Source organism: Marmota flaviventris, chromosome 17, assembly GCF_047511675.1.
Source record: "Marmota flaviventris isolate mMarFla1 chromosome 17, mMarFla1.hap1, whole genome shotgun sequence".
Lineage (NCBI taxonomy): Eukaryota > Metazoa > Chordata > Mammalia > Rodentia > Sciuridae > Marmota > Marmota flaviventris.
Window position 1 is genome coordinate 24,559,648 of NC_092514.1, and position 15,939 is coordinate 24,575,586.

A 15,939-nucleotide genomic window follows, 5' to 3' on the forward strand; every position below is an offset into this window, starting at 1 on the left:
TCAAGATTTGGGGGAATGGTCATAAGAAGGATTTAGGTGAATGGATAACTTGGCAGATGTATAATTCTTTTGCTCACGATCCAGGAACTTCTGTTCGTTGGTTTCTGATATAGTCTGATCATTCAGAGTGTCTTTCACTGAGCCGCCACTCATACTGCAGGACCCGGTGTGAGAGGGATAGTTCACAATCACACTCCAGAAAGTTCTGTAGTTCAAATAGCAAAGGATTCCTGGGGAAAGGAAATTGGAGAGTGGGAAGAAGAGTGACAAGAAATGAGGTTTCCTAAGAACCTGTCCCTGGGGATTGCCTGCCCCTTCCCTCCACACTTGCTCTGCCCTGACCCACCCACATCCTCTCCTTCCCTGAGTGCTCTCCTGGCCACTCACCACAACTGACATATAGGATAAATACCAGCCAACCAATGAAATAGCTCCAACCAAGGGGAACAGACAGATTCTTCTTCACCTCGAAGATCCAGAGGTTAATAGGGTACAACAGGAGGACAGAGAAAATGAGGGTGACTGTGAGGTAGGAAATAGAGAGGTCTTATTCATCTGAGAATCCCAGAGAAGTACAGTCACAAACTACAACTCCCATGACCACACAGCCCACAGCACCTCACCCCTCCCCATCCCCACCCCCACCAGGCTCACAGGAATCAACCCTTCCAACTCCATCTCTCCAGTGACTCGGAAATGATGTAACTTAACTCTCAGTTCTCTTTTCCCATCATCCCAAAACTCCCATACCACCCCCAAAGAAGGGAGAAGTGCCCTCAGGAAGACATGGGTTAGGAGAACTAAGGACCTTTTTCAGAGCTGGGGGGCACCTTCACAGAAGCTCATGATGGTTCCAATCAAGCCAAAGGCGGGCACTTTCTGAAGTCCGGGCAGGTATGGCAAGTGCAACCAGATGGTGAGCAGGAAGCCTATCCCCAGGGCCAAGCTGAAGATTACTTTGGCTACCCCAAAGACTGGGTGATTCGTCCATATCTTAAAAGTGTCTGAGGAAAATGATAAAATAGGATGAGCTCAGGATTCACTAAAAGATAAAATGTAATCAAATGAATAAACAGGAGAAAATGTTCAGTCCCATTTATAAACCAAAGAAATGCACATTTGTGAAAACAGTAGAACAACTCTTATACTTTTTAAGTAGGCCAAGATTTCCATCCCACCTTACTAGGGATTGAACTCAGGACTTGGGGCATGCTAGGAAAATGCTCTAGCACTGTCTACATCCTGAGCCCACAAGCCAAGGCTCTTGACATGATATTGCTTGATAATTCCATGTGAAAATGAATACCTTGACAGAAAAAAAATAGACAGATTTGAACTGTAATTCTCAAAAAAAGAAATGCAAATGTCAATAAATTTGAAATATAAAGCTCAACATAAATTGATAAACCTGATTTTTAAAAACTACTGAATTAGCAGACATCAGAATTAAGTTGAGGGCTGGGGTTGTGGCTCAGTGGTAGAGTGCTTGCCTAACATGTATAATCCCAGTGACTCTAGAGGTTGAAGTAGGAGATTTATAGGCCAGCCTCAGCAACTTTTTAAGATCCTAAGCAACCTACTAAAACCCTGTCTCAAAATTTAAAAATTAAAAAAAAAAAAGTGCTGGGGATGTAGCTCAATGGTAAAGCACCTCTGGGTTCAATCTCCAGCACACACACATAATTTTTTTAATTAAAAAATAAATAAAATTGATAATACCTACTATAGAAGAGCACATGGAGAAAAGAGGCACTCTCCCATACTGCTGGTAGGTAGCATTTCTGTTGAGTTGTCTGACACAGAATATCAAAATAATTCTGAATTGTTAAGACCCCTTGACCCAGCCACACTTCTTCTGGGAATTTATGTTAAGGACTTATCACCCAAATCTAACTATAGAGATCTTATTTGCAGAGATATTGATATGTCCGACAAGCTCCTGGATTTTCAAGAGATTTGTATAATAAATTACAGTGATTGAATGATTGTTATTCATTAAAAATGGTGACATGAGAGCTGGGGGTGTAGCTCAGCAGTAGCATACTTACCTAGTATGTGCGAGGCCCTGGGGTCCAACCCCATCACCAAAAAAAAAAAAAAAAAGTGACACAACAGAAGTTTGTCTCTGAATAGAACTTCTCTAGGAAAAATGTGAGAAAATGGAGAGAGAGACTGACTGCCAGAGGTTGGTGGCACACTTGGCTGAATAATCTTATAATCTTCTCTGTTTTTTGAAAGGTTACTCTGTTCATATATTACCTAATAAAATAAATTTTGAAATTAATGGTTATAAAATAATTGTTCAATGATATGAGTAAGTGCTTACAACCAAAGTGTGGTTTCCAAAACAGAATCTGTTGAATTTAGGTTGCAATTTAGGAAATCCATTATAATGTCCATTGTGATTATATCTATGTAAGGAAACCTTAGGTGATTTTTATTTTCTTTCTTAAAATTTTCTGCATTTCCCACAATAACTGCCACTGTTTTCAATAAGAAACATATTATATATTATATTTTTATACATTTCAATTTAGCCTTGGCTGGCAAACATACAATGAATTAAGCACTTTCACATGTTGTTAGTAGAAGCCTACAGATTGAACATTCCTAATTTGAATCCAACGTGCTCCAAAATCTGAAACTGTTTTGAGTGCTGACAGGACAACACAAGTGGAAAATTCTATGCTGACCTCATATAATGGGTCACAGTCAAAATGCAAGTGTATACTAAAAATATTGTATAAAATTACCTTTATGCCATGTGTATTAAGTGTACATGAAATGTAAATGAATTTGGTATTTAGACTCAGATCCCTCCCTAATAAATCTGATTATGGCTTGGTGTGGTAGTGCACACCTGTAATCTCAGCAGCTCGGGAGGCTGACAGGAGGATCCTGAGTTCAAAGCCAGATTCAGCAATTTATTGAGGCCCAAGCAACTCAAGGAGTCTCTGTATAATAAAAATTTTAAAAAGGGCTGGGGATGTGGCTCCGTGGTTAAGCGCCCCTGGGTTCAATACCCAGTACAAAAAAAGAAAAAGAAAAACTCATTAAGTGTATATATTCCAAATCCTAAAAAAATTAAAAATTGGAAACACTTCTGGTCCTAAGTATTTCAGATTAGGGATGCTCAAGCATGTAATACTTTTGAAGAGGGTGGGGAGTGATTAAGGCTTGAACCCAGGGGCCCTTCACCACTGAGTCATATCCCCAGAGACTGGGTGTCACTGAGTTACTTAGGGCCTTGCTAAATTGCCAAGGTTAGCCTTGAACTTGTGATTCCTCCTGCCTCAATCTCTAGAACCTCTGGGATTACAAATGTGTGCCACTGCAACTGGCTCAATCTATAATACTTTTTGAAAGCAATATGTTTTTTTTTTTTTTTTTCTTAAGAGTCATAAGATATTTGTACTCTTTGATCCTGTAAACCATCTGGGAAAATTTATCCCAAAGAATTAATTCTCAATATTGGGGGAAAAAATCTTCATAATTAACAAACATTGTTGCTCCTTTTCCCTACTTTTTAAAAAATTTCTTCTCTCTCTCTCTCTCTCTCTCTCTCTCTCCGTCTCTCTCTCTTTCTGTGCTGGGAACTGAACCCAGGGCCTGGTGCATGTTAAGAAAGTACTATACCACTGAGCTAAACCCCAGCCTGCTCCTGTTTTTTCAAATATGAAATTGGAAAAAAAAAGACATGATATACAAATTTTAAAAAAAAGAAAGAAAGAAACTTGAAATAAACTTTCTAATAATAGGAAGATAAAATAACCAAGTGAATGAGGATAAATTGGTTAAATATTATAATCACTTCTAGTAAGGACAACTATTATGTATTAGGAAGACAAAATGTTAAATAATATAAATTATTAATGAACCATATGTACAACTATGTAAAATCCATTGAAAATTTTTCAATTAAAAAAAAAAGAAAAAGCCTGGTCATCTTTGAGTAGTACCACTGAGCGAGATGTTTCCATGAGCTTTAAAACCAGACACATTTGAGTTATAATTCTATACATGCCTTTATCAAGTTCATCCATTCGAAATTGCTTTTTGTAAGTGAGAAGCAGTCAAATATTGCTATTTCATGTGGTTCAACCTAATAACTGTATGAACCTGAACAAGATAGTTAATCCAAGAACCAATTTTCTCTTATGTAAAGTAAGGATAAAGTAGGCATCCAAAGCTCTGGTCATTCCCAAGCTGAGAAAGGAAACTCAGTTCCTAAGAGTGAGGGGAGGGCATGAGACTTGAAAGAGAAAGGGATGAGGCCGGACATGGTGACAAACCCCTGTACTACCAGCTACTTGGAGGCCCAAGCAGGAGGAAAGCAAGTTTGAGGCCAGCCTTAGCAACATAGCAAGGCCCTAAGCAATTTAATGAGATCCTGTCTCAAAATAAGAAGACAAAAAAAAAAAAAAACCAAATAACCCAATCAATAAATGGGCCAAGGACCTGAACAGACACTTCTCAGAAGACGATATTCAATAAATCAACAAATATATGAAAAAATCTTCATTATCCCTAGAATTAGAGAGGTGCAAAATCAAAACTATTCTAAGATTTCATCTCACTTCAGTCAGAATGCCAGATATTATGAGGATTAAACAACAATAAGTGTTGGCGAGGATGTGGGGAAAAGGGTACACTCATACACTGCTAATGGGGCTGCAAATTGGTGCAGCCAATATAGAAAGCAGTATGGAGATTTGTTGGAAAACTGGGAATGGAACCACCATTTGACCTAGCTATCCCAGTCCTCGGTTTATATCCAAAGGACTTAAAAACAGCATACTACAGGGACACAGCCACATCAATGTTTATAGCAGCACAATTCACAATAGCTAAACTGAGGAACCAACCTAGATGCCCTTCAATAGATGAATGGATAAAAAAAAATGTGGCATATATACATAATGGAATTAATCAGCAATAAAAAAGAATAAAATCATGGCATTTGCAGATAAATGAATGGAGTTAGAGAAGATAATGCTAAGTGAAGTTAGCCAATCCCCAAAAACCAAATGCTGAATGTTTTCTCTGATATAAGGAGGCTGACTCATAGTGGTGTAGGGAGGGGGAGCATGGGAGGAATTGATGAACTCTAGATAGGGCAGAGGGGTGGGAGGGAAATGGAGGGGGTATAGGATTAGAAATAGGTGGAATGTGGTGGACATTATCATCCAAAGTACATATATGAAGACATGAATTGGGGCAAATATACTTTGTATACAACCAGAGATATGAAAAATTGTGCTATACATGTGTAATAAGAATTGTAATGCATTCTGCTGTTATATATAATAAAAATTAATTAAAAAATAAGGAATAAATAAATTAATAAATAAAAAGGACTGGAGATGTGGCTCAGTGATTAATCTCCAGTACCAAAATAATAATAATAATAATAATAGGCTGGGGATATAGCTCAGTTGGTCGAGTGCTTGCCTCATATGCACAAGGCCCTGGGTTCAATCCCCAGTACCACAAAAAAAAAATTAATAATAATAAAATTTTTAGGGCTGGGGACGTGGCTCAAGCAGTAGCGCGCTGGCCTGGTATGCGTGCGCCCCGGGTTCAATCCTCAGTATCACATACACACAAAGATGTTGTGTCTGCCGAAAATTAAACAATAAAAATAAATAAAAATTATTTAAAAAAAATAATAATAAAATTTTTAAAGTAAGGAATGAAGTAGGTAGAAGAATTCAGGGAAGAAAAGAACAAGGAAGTCATCCACAGAAAAAGGAAAGTTCTTGAGACCCAAAGTGGGCTCAGAGAAACAAGGCCTGAGGCAGAAGAAAAGTAACTGGGACCAGGGAGTGGGAGAGAACATTCCAGGGAGTCCTCTAAAAGCTCTGATTATGCCAGTTTAGAAGAAGGAGACCCCCACCTCCAAGCCCTCCTTGGTGGATTCCATGATTCATGAGTGATTTATAAGGGTTGAGTCCACACTCCCACAATATTTATATAAGCATAGACCTGGCTCTGGATCTTATCTAAAGCAGTGCCATTTTCCCTGGGGTCAAGCAAATTGATTTCTCCAGGGTGGAGTGGGAAAATAATCCTTGGAGGTTTCAATGACAGAGGAGTCCTCTTGCAGGTCAAAGAATGAAAATGACCTGGAGAAAGGAGACAAGAATAGCCAGGAACAACGACAGAGGTCAAGGCAGGCTGCGGGAGGCAGGAGGCGAGTCGGAACTCACCTTTCTCATTTTCTACTTGGGAACAGCTCTTAGCTGGGCAGGTATACAGCAGCCCCAGGGACATGACGTGGACTGAGGTGTGGATGATGTTGTTTATATCCTTGGGATAGCGCTTATAGAAGCGGCTCCCGGAGGGGTGTAACCATGTCTTGGAGAAGACCATGATCAGCATGAAGATGAAGGCCACTAGGCTGAGCTCTGAGGCTGCCACCTGCGCCATCCAGCGGGAGCTATGTGTCATTCTCCATTGCAAGGGCAATGCGGAGTTCCGGCGATGATCCGAGGACGATTGCTTTTTACTGTTGGGAGAAGGGACAGAGGTCTGCAGATCCTCTCTTGTTGCCCCAGGCTCACCTCAACTCTGCCTCCCAGCCTTCCCCCTTCCTTTCCAGGCCTCAGATGTTGGTCTCCTTTCTCCTTCTGACCCCTAGAAACTCTGACCCCCTTCTTTTGCACCCCTTTTCTCCTCTATCCCATCTCCTCCTTCCCTTGCTTGGCTTACTTGTCCATCATCTTCTGAATATTTCCATCAAGCAGTCAGTTGCCAACATAGGGCCTGGGGTCTGGGAAAGAATGGGGAGCCTCTTATTAGGAATTTAAGCTCCAGATCCAAGAAAAGGCCCCCAAACCATTCAGCAGAACAGGGCCCCTAACTGCCATGGAATATTCCTGGGGAGCAGTGAGATGGGGGAGGGGACCATGGCTTCAACTCTAATCCTTTCTCAAAACTCTTGTTCCTTAGGCACCAGCCCAGAACCGTGGATCTGAGATGTTCTTCAGCTTCTCTCTTCACTAAGGCAATGGTCTCTGAGGATTTCCTTTTTTCTTCCTATTTCTTCTGCCCTAACCCCAATCCCAAATCCTCACCGATGGAGCAGGGGAAGGAGAAGAAAGGGGTCCTCTGGAAAAACAACCTCCCTCCATTGTCCTTTGGATGAATCTTTCAAGTGTCACCAGCCTTCCAACAACTTTTCCCAAACCCTTTCCTTCTTCCCATCTTTACTCACTTCCGGTCAACAGTCACCAACCCCTTCCCTCTTCCCTTTATCTCTCTTCCTTTTTTCTCAGAGCTAGAATAGGGAAAATATATGATGAAGAGAAGCCTGGGGGTATAGATAGATTGAGAAGACTCTTCCAACCTCCTTTTTTTTTTTTTTTTTTTTTTTTAGGTGTAAATGGAGACAACACAATGCCTTTATTTTTATGTGGTGCTGAGGATCGAACCCGGGTCCCGCCCATGCTAAGTGAGTGCTCTACCGCTGAGCCACAATCCCAGCCCTCCAACCTCCCTTTTAAATTATTTTTTTTATATTTTTAGTTGTTGATGGACCTTTATTAATTAATTAATTTTTATGTGGTGCTGAGAATCGAACCCAGTGCCTCACACATACTAGGCAAGTGCTCTACTACTGACCCATAGCCACAGCCTCCCTTTTATTTTAAGAAAATAATTGAGATACCCGTGACAATCTGATCATAGTGGCTTCCAGACCTCAGTTAGCCCCTGGAACTCTCGTGAGTTTTCAGATTTAGGAAATGAGTTTGAACCCCGCCAGAGCTGATTTCCTTCCTGGAGACAATGATATACATGGTTAAGAACACAGGTTTTGGGGTCTGATAGCAGAGGCACAAAGAATGGAGCTTCCCCTTAATAGCTTTGTGAATCTGGATGTCATATAAGCCTTTTTATGCCTAAATTCACTCATCTATTAGAAAAGGACAATACCACTTGTCTCATACATGGACTTGGCTTGAGTATGGAATGAGACAATAAACAAAAGCACACACTAGTCCATAGTAAATTCCCAGTAAGTGTAGTTCTTACTCTTAAATTATCATTTTTAGCCAGGCATGGTGGCACACACCTGTATTCCCAGTGACTTGGGTAGCTTTGACAGGAGGATTGCAAATTCAAGGCCATCTTGTGTGTGTGTGTGTGTGTGTGTGTGTGTGTGTGTGATTTTTAGTGTACAGACTTCTCAGTCCCAAATCCAAAAACACAAACAGGAAAGGAGCAAAAGCATAATCTGGGCACAGTGTTGCACACCTATAATCCCAGCAGCTCGGGAGGCTGAGGCAAGAGAATCACAAGTTCAAAGCCAGCCTCAGCAGTTTAGCAAGGCCCCAAACAACTCAGTGAGACCCTGTCTGTAAATAAAATATTAAACAAGGCTGGGGATGTGGCTCAGTGCTTAATCACCCCTGGGTCCAATCCCTGGTACAAAAGGAAAAAAAAAAATCATAAAGGATAATTCCTGGCAGGCATTAGTGCATACTAGTGGCTGCAAAGTGGAATTCAAGTTAATTTATTCAGGAGAGTTAACTCTGAATCCCAAAGTCACATGCATATTAGGACCTCAGAAACTGGGAATCTTAGATTCAGATCCTGGTCTCTTCCCCTCCCTGAGCATCTTGCTCCTCTGCCAACCAGCCTGCTTCTCTGCTCTTGTGCACACAATGGGAGATGAGGCCCTCAAGTCAAGAGCTGTGCATCTGACACCTTTGACTGCCAGAGTACAGACTTCTCAGTCCCAAATCCATATATTCTCTATCCCTGCCAGGGACAAATGGCATCCTTAGAACAATCAGCCTTGTGCCAGACGCGGTGGTGCACAATGTACTCCCAATGGCTCAGGAGGCCAAGGCAGGAGGAACACGAGTTCAAAGCTAGCACTCAGCAACTTAGTGAGGCCCTAAGCAATTTAGTGAAACCCTGTCTCTAAATAAAATATTTTAAAAGGCTAGGGATGTGGCTCAGTGGTTAAGTGCCCCTGAGTTCAATCCCTGATACAAAAAGAATTAAAAAACATTCAGCGTTGGTCAGGTCTACCATGCGGCCTGCGCAATGGTTTCATTAATGAGGTTCTTGGCATAAAGTTAGTTAGAAGAGATCGAAATAAAACACACAGACTTAGTTACCTTATTTCTATTGCCAGGTCCGAGACGGCTCCCCTCTCTGGCTCCGACCTCTAACTGCCCAGCAGGGCAGCAAGGATTACTCAGGGCTAGCAGGAGAGAGAGAGAGTGAACACGCCAGGGAGTAGCCTTTTATTGGGGAACAAGAAATTCAGGGGATAATTCCATCCAATGAAGGTTGAGGGGGGACTGCACTCCAAGGTCAGGGTCAGTGATTGGGCCCCCGGGGTCAGTGGTCAGTCACACCCCCACACGGACGGGTTCTCTCATCAGGAAAGGGCCGGGAAAATTCCGACACAGCCAGAAGCCTCAGACCCTTAACGGGAGTCGCCCAGTCACGTGTCAGGATGGCTTCCCACAGTCAGGGGCACTGAGTCAAGAGGCTGAATCCTGAAGATGGGAGGAGTTGGAGACAATGCTGGAAGAGCGGGTGCTGAACCCTTTGGGAATGTCATTCACACAGAACCAGAGATCATCAAGATTATTTCCTTTCTTGAATTCTTTTAGTTTTTTTCTGGAGTTTCTAAACATTTTTAGTAAAAACAACCAGTTTTCAAACAACACATAACATGGAAGAATCTTAGAAATATAATATTTTCTAAAGAATATAACTCCTGGAAAATTACACTATAATAAATGGAATACTACTTTTTTTTATAGAGCTCTTAAACAAGTAAAACTAAACAAAACATAGTTTAAGCATACATACATTTACAATTGCATGATATGTTTTTAAAAGCAATGGGCAAATTGGTGTACAACTATAATCCCAGAAACTCAGGAAGCTGAGTTGATCTCCAGTTCAAGGCCAGCTCCAGCAATTTAGTGATACCCTATCTCAAAACAAAAATAAAAACAGCTGGGGATGTAACTCAGTGGTAGAACATCCCCTGGGCTCCATCCTTCATAGCAAATAAATAACATAGTAATGGAATAATAAATATGAAATATCATATGATGGTGACTTCTCATGCGAAGTAAAAAGTAGAACAGGGAATGTTACTCTAGCAAATGTATATTACTGATAATAGTCCAGTTCCTGGGTTAGGTGACAGGTGCACAAGGATTCATTATAATTTTTAAGTAATATTGATTTCATGTAATTGTATGAATACATGAAATATTGTTTTTCTAAAGGTAACTAAAGGCTGGGCATGGTAGCTCATGCTCCTTCTGGAAGGAACATTGAAAGTTCCTTATCCCTTTTCTAAAAGTTCGCTAAGTAACCTTGGCAACTTAGTGAGACCCTGACTCAAAATAAAAAATAAAATGGATTGGGGGTGTAGTTCAGTGGTAGAGCACCCCTGGATTCAATGCCTAGTACCACCACCCAAAAAATAATAATAATTAAAAATAGTTCAAGATAGGAAATGTTATCTTAGCGATTACTAACTTGGCAATGGAAGATATTTATATTGCCACAATATGTAATGTAAACACTCTTCACTTAGTTTAGACTCTTCAAGTCAACAGATGGACAAAGCACGGAAAACTTAATTATAGCTTCAAAAGTAAACACAGCAGCTTTGACATTGCCTAACCAAAAGCCTAGAAGAGGTAAACTGGAAGGTGGAAGGAGGAGAGTTGAGAAGTAAGGGGACATCCCTAAACTGATGTAGTGAGAGAGTTGGTGAATAAATTCCCAAACTTCCTTGTCCCTAGATGCCCCTAGATTAGGATAACTGATGCACGTCCTATAGCAGGAACAGGCAAACATTTTCTGCAAAGGTCCAGATAATACATATTAGGCTTTGTAAGTCATATAGTCTCTATTATAAATACTGATCTTGGCTAACATATTGTGAAAGCTGTCACAGACCATATGTGCCTAGGTAGGAATGGTTGTTCCAATATATAACACTTTGCTTTATGGCCCTAGCCATAATTTACCCAATCCTTCTGTCTCCCAGAGTTCCCAGTGGGATTAAGCTCCAATTCCCCTGGTAATAATTGATTTGATATCTTCTATTGACTTTCTTCCCTTCCTTGTTCCATTTCCTTATCCTTTTTCTAAATGTGTCATGGGGTTAACTCCCAGTAACTTCTTGCAATCAACTCTTTATCTTGCGGTTGGCTTCTGGGGGAACCCAAATGAAGACAGGTAAGAACTATTATGACCACTGTTGTTTTTGGAAGAAGAAACAAAGAAGTTGAGCAATTTGCTCAAGGTCACAGAGCTAGTAAGTTTTGGGGCCAGCACTGGAATCTGGACAGTCTCACTCAAGAGCTGTGCATATATTCCAAGCAACCCAGAATATTAGCAGAGTGGAAAAGGGACACCATGGACAGAGAAGTGAGGATACTCACCCAAGAATGAAAGGAATTCCCAGAGTAGAGGGGAGGACAAAGAGACACAAGGACTTTCTCCTGGCAGCATTGTTAGGGAGGCTGTAAGTACCCAGGAAAGAATGATTATGGTGTATCTGGGCAGATTTGGGAACTTGGGCCGTTTCCCAGAATACCCCCATGGTCTGAATATAACAAGGAAGCTGCACAGGGCCACCAGACCCAAATTTACCCATAGACAGAATCAACAGTAGTATAATCTGTGAGGACAGTTGATCAGAACCCTGGGAGACACTGAGAGGTGCCCAAGCTCTAATAAGTGGGGGTGGGGAGGAGTATGTTTTGTCTTCCACTGTTATCATGGTGGAATGAGGGTTCTAACTCAAAAATCAAGCTTGGTATAAGATATGAGAATTGTGTCATGTTTTGCACATCTAAATTTGTGGTTTGAAATTAAATCTTCTGCAAATTACACAGAAATTTCTCATAGAGAGCATGAAGGGAGATGTAGCCAACCCCAAAGAAGGACTTTCTTTCCATTTTTCTTTCTTTCTTTCATTTTTTCCTGATCTTGCTATGTTGCCAGACCTGGGCTCAAGTGATCTTCCTGCTTCAGAGTCCTGAATAGCTGAGATGACAGGTTCATGCCACTAGGCTTAGCTTCCTTTCTTACATGCAACGTCTTTGTGTCTGTTTAATTTTTCTGTTACTCCTAAATTTTCACATTTGTTCTGTTCCAAGAGCCCAAACTACAACCAGTATTTCTTAGTTCCAATCCCGAATTCTCAGGGAAGGACACTGATTGGCTCTGCTTGGAGCAGTTGTACATTCCTTAACCAATCAGCCATGGGCAGGGGTTATTAACCTGCAGTACCAATATTCACCAGTAAAAGGAGCTAGGCTATACCCCTCCCTGCTCCAGAAATATTTGGAGTCAATTTGATAGGAAAATAGGTTTTATTCAAAGCCAGATATGAAGGAAGACAGAAGAAACTTATTGTTTCAAAAGTTCCACCTTCAAAATCACTGAAAGGGAGCAAAGTTCTAAAGGACAAAAGGCAGCAGACACAAAATCAGGAAATATACATAATATGGATATAATTACCCACCTTCTGAATGAAGCCTTCCATATTGCCAAACATTGAATTTGCTTGTTCCTACAATTGTACCCACAATTTTCCAAGCACACTCTGATCTCTATTGATCCACATGGTTGTGCTATTTTATGCCTTATATCATAGATATTTATGTGTTTTATGACTAACTCTTCTTTCTCCTTTTAAAAGCAATTCTACCCTTTGTAGTGGACATCTGATTTTCAATTTGGCTGCTCCTTAACCATCTGAACATCCTGTGCTGCTGAAAGATTTCCCACTTGAAGGATCCTAGTCAGAAGACAGGACTTCCAACATTCACTCTCCCAACCTAGGCAATGCTGCGTAACAAAAAACACCCTCCAGATCTCAGTAGCTTAGAACAGCAAATCTTTCTTTGTTTCTCAAGCTCCATATCACTGTTTGTTGTATTGGGGATCTTCTGCATGTTGTCCTCATTCAAGAACATAAGATAATGGAAAAGGTACCATCAGGAATATTACCACTTGCTATGTCAAAGGGAAAAAGAGTGTGTGGCAAATCAAGCTTTGACCCTTAAACCTCCAACCTGGAATGGAAACACATCCCTTCTAATCACATATAACTGGTTAACTGGTTAACAGTTCACATGCCTGCACCTGTCACCGAGAGAGAATCTGCCACATTCCCAGAATAAAAATTAGGACCATTCCATTAGTGGCACCAATAAATGACAAAGTGGGCTTGGGAAGAGCAATAAGTTGTGAGCCAGCCTCATCTGGGTTCTGTTTTGGCCATCTGCTCACCTGTGGAGGGTCTGTGTTCCTACCTATCCTCTGCCATATAGTAAAATCTCCCATGTGACAAGGCAAGTAAGAGATGAGTTATTAAAAACTCACTTGGGGGCTGGGGTTGTGGCTCAGTGGTGGAGCACTTACCTAGCATGTATGAAGCCCTGGGTTCGATTCTCAGCACTGCATATAAATAAATAAAATAAAGGTTTATTGCCACCAAAAAAAAAAAGCAAAAAACCTCATTTGAGCCAGGTACAGTGGTGCACACTTGTAGTCCCAGCAACTGTGGAGGCTGAGGCAGGAGGATGGCCAGTTCAAAGCCAGCTTCAGCAACTTAGTGAGACCCTAAGCAATTCAGTGAAAACTTATCGCTAAATAAAATACAAAAAAAAGGGCTGGGGCTGTGGTTCAGTGGTCAAACACACCTAGATTCAATCCCTGGTACAAAACAAAACAAAATAGAACAAAAAAAACTCATTTGACCAGAAAAACTAAGCCATGTTTAACGAACATCCTCATCTATAATCAGGTTTTGTTTATCTCTATCTGCTTGTCTCCTGTGTCTTGACTCCTGAAAATTCATAATCGTGGTTCTAGTGGGGACTGTAAAAGGGTGAACATGTGACCCAAGCTCAAAATGACTTACCCAAGCCCTGGTCCATTTTTTACAAAATCCAAGTACACGTAAGGCTATGAGCCTGTGGCTATGAGGCTGAGAGGATGAAATCAATGTACAACAATGTATTTGCATCCTGGTACTCTAAATGTCCAATTTTAAAATAAAAAGGCAAACCATGATTATGACCAAACTCATCATTTTTTTTTTTTTTGGCAAAGCTACATATTCAAACAAACAAGCAGACTTTGAGGTAGATTTTCCCACTTCATATTTGCTTCCTACAATTTGGAAATTCATTGAATGATCCGGAGAATCCAAACTAGGAGGTACATAGGAGAGGAAGAGGGGCCTGTCAGATAAATGGTGTCTATGGAATATCTGAGGGGAATAAAAGTTTATTGTGGATTAGCCAAATCAATGAGGACTCTGTGTAGACGTATCATCATTAAAGAAAAGGGGATAGTAAAACACCATGTCCATGGATGCCCCTTTGTGTTCCCAAAAACCTAGCCCAGTTAACAGAACAATGAGAACCTGGGCCAGAACATCCAGATACATACTATCTTGAAGGATACTGGCTTTCTCTTATGTACCCTAGGAATGAGGGCAAGTTAGTACTATCTGTAGAAAGCTACTTTCTTGTATGTATACCAGGACATTTTTGCTCTTTGAGATATAAGCTGGTCATATAAGCAAGCTAATGCTGATGACGATTTTACTGTTTCTACAATCTAACATATGAAACCCCTCTCTCAGGGTGAGTAGTATGGAACTGAGAACACTGCAAAAAAGATATATGTCACTTGTCTAGCCTGCCTCCATTGGACAAAACACCATGAAGGAGAGGGGACACAGCCTGGCAAAGCACAGTGAGGGACAGAGGGGCTATCTGTTCAGCTTATTGCCACTGAACCTTCCCCATAAGCATTTCCAAAAAAAAAAAAAAACCCTATGTATCATACATCACCTCCAGGCATTTTCTTTGGTCTCCTAGAAACTTATCCCACTGTCTTGGTACAAATGGGCTGTGGATAAGACCATAACTAATACCAGACAAGGTAATTCAAACTAGATTATTTAAGCAAACCCATTGGAAAATGTTTAAATTTCTTGATGATTGAACACAAAACTCATGTCATTAGAATGAGAATGTCTATGGAAAGATTGGTTCATGAGCACTGTCAGTTCTGAGAGCATTTAAAATTAGTAGCTGCACATAAAACTTGAAATGCCCTGACATTGTAAGAGATCATGTATAAAACCTGATAGATTCTTTCCAAAATCTGATAACATTCCTAAAAATGTATATGCCATGATTCATAAAGAGTAGGGAAGCCAGGCAGGTGGCACACTCCTATAATCCTGCCAACTTGGGAAGCTAAGGCAGAAGGATGGCAATTTGGAAGTGAGCCTCAGCTATTTGGTAAGTCCCTGTATCGAAATAAAAATAGAAAAAGGGCTGGGGAGTAGCTATGTAATAGAGCATCCATAATATTAAAAAAGAAGGAAAGAAAAGAAGTAGTGAAATTGAAATAAACCTATCTAAAGATCTACAGTAAATACACTTCAATCAAGCATGCCAGAGGAAATGCTAAATTATCCTCTCTGTATAAAATTATAAAATCACTGTCATATAAAGTGGCAATGACAATATGCAGCCAAGCAAGGATCACAGGAGAAAAATATTGGAGATATGTTAAGAAAATTCATTAAGTTAATTTATTTTTCTAGGTTTTTATGTTGTTCTTTGTATTGGGTCAGTTATTTTAAAAGAATACGGTTTAATATTTCTTTTATCACTCTCAATAAAACATTGTGACCAAACGTTACCCATATTTTATACTCTTTTTCTGGAAATGGGCCCCACCAAATCTGGACTAGGCCCCTGTTCCTTCCCTAAGAGAGCAACTTCAAATTTCTAATGGGGGACGAAGTGGGATAGGGCTTCGGAATGGAAGAGTGGGGAGGGTGATTCCAGAGAGCTGGGGGATGTGTGGGGGGGTGCAGGTTACAGGAAAGAAAAAAAAGTGGGGCAAGGAGGA

The 15,939-nt window shown here is 40.6% G+C and overlaps 1 protein-coding gene across 1 annotated transcript in view; it reads right to left on the reverse strand.

Annotated features, from left to right (window-relative positions):
* Odf4 (outer dense fiber of sperm tails 4) overlaps nucleotides 1–15,939 on the reverse strand; it is a 20,046-nt gene continuing 4,107 nt past the window's right edge. Inside the window, exons 2-5 of the mRNA XM_027946815.2 lie at nucleotides 6,210–6,508; nucleotides 831–1,004; nucleotides 388–522; nucleotides 1–230 (exon numbers count right to left, since the gene is read on the reverse strand). Of these exons, the coding sequence (XP_027802616.2) occupies nucleotides 1–230; nucleotides 388–522; nucleotides 831–1,004; nucleotides 6,210–6,508 (838 nt within the window). The remainder of the gene's footprint in view (nucleotides 231–387; nucleotides 523–830; nucleotides 1,005–6,209; nucleotides 6,509–15,939) is intronic.